At 54.0% G+C, this 4,739-nt stretch overlaps 1 protein-coding gene across 1 annotated transcript; it reads right to left on the bottom strand.

Moving 5' to 3' along the window:
* Nucleotides 1–2,583: 2,583 nt before the first annotated feature.
* SBK3 (SH3 domain binding kinase family member 3) lies at nt 2,584–4,739 on the bottom strand. Its single transcript, XM_009676816.2, has 3 exons — nt 4,568–4,739; nt 4,015–4,217; nt 2,584–3,408 (listed from the first exon to the last, which is right to left on the bottom strand). Exons 1-3 carry the CDS (start codon nt 4,737–4,739, stop codon nt 2,584–2,586), a joined length of 1,200 nt encoding a protein of 399 aa, XP_009675111.2.

Below are 4,739 nucleotides of genomic sequence, written 5' to 3'. Positions count from 1 at the left end.
AATGCCCCGCAGCAAGTTGGGAGCAGAGAGCCAGGCAGGTGCACGGGGCCACGTTTCAGCTCCAGCAATCTGCCGCTTACGTGTTGAGCCGGGAGTCTCGTGCTGGGGTAGGATTTCACTGCTGTAACTCTAGATGTCTAAACCCCTAGAAGGCATCCAGGAGCTCTCTGTACTCAGGGGAAGAGACAGTCACTTCACAAGGGATCCTGCAACAAGCAGCTGAATTATTCCGGAGTGGCCTGTGTTTTCATTTGAAGCAGAGCCCAGGATGACAGAAGTTTTCCTGAGCAAGAATTTCTCATATGGCTTACAGTGCAGCCTCTCTGACACAGCACCTGTGAGCTTGCAATGGTGTTTTCTTTAAATGCATTAATGCATTACATAATTCATATTAGCAACAAACAGTTCATAAAAGTATTTTGTAGCACAAATACTGATCTACTGAAGTGACCTTCTAGTTGTCCATGTGAATGTAAGCCCAAAGAAAAATGATCTTCATGAAGAAATGACCTGCTGTGCTTAACCCCCAGCAAGCTGTTTCTCCAGCCTTGGCAAGTTTTCTGAGGGGCATGGGACCCACCACCCCTGGAGATGGGGTGCAAAGCCAGCCATCTCAGCATAACAGCCTCTGGGTCCAGAGTCCTTGGGCTCCTGCACTGTTATTTATCAGCACTTACTTGAGGCAGCTAAAGATAAAAAATGCCCACGTACATTTCAGACACTGAAGTTAGGCGTTCAAAATGCCTCCTGACTGCCAGAGACCTCATTCACAGTCCGGCCCCCCTACCTGTCCCCTTCCTTCCTCCCTCCTCTCCGGGATGGTTTCCCAGGCTTGCAATCTCTTTTGGTCCCTATTCAGCAATCCCTCCCACTACCCGAGCCGTGGACTGCGCGGTGTGAGGGGGCCTGAAGCCCTTCCTGGAATTACTCTTTGCTCCGCCTGCCCTGAGGAGAAGAGATGCAGAAAAGCACAGGTGCAGGGGGTTGTGAAGACTTGCAATATGACGAGAAGATGGCAATATCCTTTTAATATCTTGCTCTGCAAGCTTTATACCTAGACAGGATTTAGGGCTAGAACAGCAGCTTCACATGAAAGCACAGATGGAATGCAGTTACAAAAAGACAAAACTGCAGAGAACTTGATTAAGCTTCAGCATCTTGGCTAATTTCCACCTCTCCTGCTTTGCGCCGATATTTTTCTCTCTGAATAAGAGATGGATCAGGCCTGCCTATGGCAGAGGGCAGCATCTCCCTGCCTTTTTGGGACCCCCAGACAAAGGCGAGTACATGCTCCCCAGCACAGCACTTGTGAGTACGGTGGGGGCACCTGCTGAAGCCTCAGGAGCCCAGAGGTGCAAACTGCTTGGAGAAGTGCAGGAGAGCCCAAAGAGGTGCACCTCAGGACACAGGCAGAATTGTGCCTGCACACTGCATTATGTCAAGGTTAGGTGCCAATTCTTGCCTTTGCTGGGATGGGGCAGTTTGCAGGGTGAAAATGTCCCTTCCCAAACCCCATAGGTCTCAGTGCCTGGACAGCATCTGTCACATGCCCCTTTTGCCCAAGATAGATAATAACTCTGACTTTGCTGTTTACCATTTCCAAGCACTTGCAAGACAGTGGGATCCCAGACTTGGATGCAAGCAACCTTGACATGAAAGCCAGCAAGGAGCTTGAGGTCAGCTGGTCCTGTTGCCCTCCCAAAAGGCCCAGTATGTTTTGGCATAAGTTTGTCCAACCTCCAGATTTGGAGCTTGCCCCAGAAACTCCATCTTAGTGCAAACTGCCCAGTTAGTTTCACCACTTAAGCACATGATTTCTGTCCTGCTTGAGATACCGGAGATGGAGAATGTTTGCAGTCTTTGCAGCCTCTGATGTCTATTTTAATGTTTCTCCTCTGTCTCCTCCACACCCAGAACCAATCTGCTCTTGCTATCTCTTTTCATTCTTTTACATAATTGACCCACATCCCAGCCAATGTGCGCTCTGGAAGGTGGTTTATTTTATTTTATTTTTTTTTTTGGTGTAGAACCACCTCCAGCTGGTCCTTCCACACTTATAATTGTGCCAGTTATCCTGCCCACTGCAGGTCCTTGCACTGCCCAGGAAGAACTCAATCCCAAGTTTACCCATTTTGCTCTTCAAAATGGAAGAACCACTAGAGAACCACCAAGCCTATATGCCTTGAGGGTTTGCACTTGTTTCCCTGCTCATTAACCCCAAGCAGGTTGTTTAACATCTTTCTTAGTTACAGCAGCCAGTATAATGATAAAAACCTCCTTGCATGAAAGATGTGGGAAGGCAGTTCATGTTGGACAAAATTCTAAATACCTTTGTGAGTTAGTGAGCAGTTTTACCATCTACATTACCAAGCTCTTAGATCAACCTTAATGTATTCTGTTTCTAACCGATTGCTTTCCTCTTAACAGTCCACTGTCCTGCTGCTTGTTTTTGCCTTGGGGTTCTCTTGTCAATCTTTTGCGTTTTAGAGCCTTCACCTACACTTGTTGCTTAAGTGGAGTTTTGTCTCTGGTTATCACCATCATTCATTTTCTCCCAGCCCCAGGGAGGCAGGGAGATGCTGGTTAGTGGCACAGGGCCAGAGCGTTAGCAGGGGTTGTGGGAACCCCATTCTCTCCACTCTGGCTGCTGTTGCCCTGCTCCCTCCTGCTGGCAGTCTCCTGTCCTCCCAGCTTGTCCCCAGATCCTCCCTGGGCAGTGGGCTGGCCTGGCCCCCTGGCAGATCTGGTGCTCCCCTCTAAGCTGCTGGCTGAGGCACAGCCCTGGGCAAGGGGGGACTGGGAACTGCTTAGTGCTGGTTCCTGTCTGTCATGGTTCACAGGCTGAGGCCTGGTGCTCTCCAGACCCTGGTTCTGGGCCATCACCCATGGCAGGGACAAGTATTTCTGCACCTCAATGGCTGGGCTCCGGCGGTCAGGGTCCAGTGTGAGCAGGCGCCGGAACATCTCCTGTGCCCCAGAGCTGAAGGTCTGCCAGGATGCCGGCACCCCCCACTCCACTGCACTGCCCTGCCAGGTGCTGAAGTCCTCGAATTGGGGATCGGAGCTGACAGCCACAGCCCAGGGGAAGCAGCCCGTACAGAGGCAGAAGAGCAGCACGGCAAAAGCCCACACATCCAGGCTGGAGTCCAGTTCCAGTGTGTCGGAGCCCTGGAGCAGGCAGAGCTCCGGTGCAGCGTAGGGAAGCATGATGGACATGGCGCAGACCGCTGAGCCCTGCAGGCGTGTGAGGCCAAAGTCACCCAGCTTCACCCGCCGGCACTCACTATCGAAGAGCAGCACGTTGTCCAGCTTCACGTCCCGGTGCACCAGGGCCCGGCTATGCATGAAATCCAGCGCCTCAGCCACCTGGGATGCGCAGCGCTTCACCAGCACCTCCGGAAGGCCCTCCTGCGTGGAAGAGTGGCACTGTCACCTGCAGCATGGCCTGAACCCAGAGCAGCCTGCTGCAGAGCAACCCTGCTGTCCACACTGCCTCCAGAACCTCCTGCCCACTGTGCCAATAGCCTGCCCTGGGTGCTGGTGTCACCACACCCAACAGAACCATCCCACACTGGCATTGCACCCAACACTGCCTGGCATCTCCTACACATGCTTTGTCCGTCAGTTGCCCAAGGCCACATCTCTGCACTGCAAGGATTCTCCCCACACATTTTGTGAGTGTGCACCCTACTGCAAAGGATATCCCCACACACAGAGTGAGTGTGCACCCTGCTGCAAAAGGTGTCCCCACAAAGTGTCACTCTACCCATTGCAAAGTTTCACCACATACAGAGGCATGCACATAAAGACATGTGCTCACTGTGAGTGTACCCAGCTGCAAGGATTTCTCTCCTCAGACAGTGTCACTGCCCCCGCTCTGCAAAGCTGTCCCTGCACCTTCTTCCCCATACCCTGCTGCATATCCCCACACCTCATGGCTCCTACCCCTCTTCTGAGCCCTCAACTGGCCCTCTGTGTCCTAGGCCCACAGTAGAGCCCCACAGTGGCACATACCCCTGGGTTGAGGAGGGCACACAGGTCCCCAGCAGGAGCAAGTTCCTGACCAAAGACAAAGTGTGTGGCACTCTCAAAGGCGATGGGCAGGGCACGGATGCAAGTGCTGTGGCTGGAGAGGCACAAGGTGATGCAGTACTCCCGCAGGAATGCCCGCCGGTCTGTGTGCTCCTTCGCCATCAGCTTGAGGACCACTGGTGAGCCTGAGAAAAGGGGTGGGGGGGAGTCAGCCCTGGCTGGGGCAGGAAGAGGGGGAGATAGGGCAGAGTTGGGGTTGGGTCAGCATGGGATGCACTGGGCACAGATGAGGCAGGATCTGTCCCAGACAGGGTCTAGCATCGAAGAGGTTGGGCAGAGATGGGGATGGATGAGCTGGAAGGGCAGGCTGGGCACAGACAGTGTTGGGCAGAGATGGGGCTTGGCACCTGCAAGGCTGGCACAGTGGTGAGTACAAACACGGACAGGGCTGGGCATGGACACAGCTGCACACATGTGCACGGCTGGAGCAGGTCCCCCAGCAGCAGGCTCTCCCTGCCCCCCTAGAGCCCCTCACCACCATCCCGGGGCTCTGTGAGCACCACGCGGCCATAGGTCCCGCTGCCCAGCTCCTCCAGCACGGCATACTGCTCCTCCAGCTCCTGCAGTGGCACCCCCTGTCCTGTCCGCACCATCAGCCGCTCCAGGAATGCCTCGTTGTCCTCCCCGTCCTCTTCCGGTGTCTCCAT

The sequence above is a fragment of the Struthio camelus genome, chromosome 34 (genome assembly GCF_040807025.1).
Source record: "Struthio camelus isolate bStrCam1 chromosome 34, bStrCam1.hap1, whole genome shotgun sequence".
In the NCBI taxonomy this organism is placed as follows: domain Eukaryota; kingdom Metazoa; phylum Chordata; class Aves; order Struthioniformes; family Struthionidae; genus Struthio; species Struthio camelus.
The sequence above is the reverse complement of the archived record's forward strand: the minus strand, read 5'-3'. Positions and strand labels throughout refer to the sequence as shown.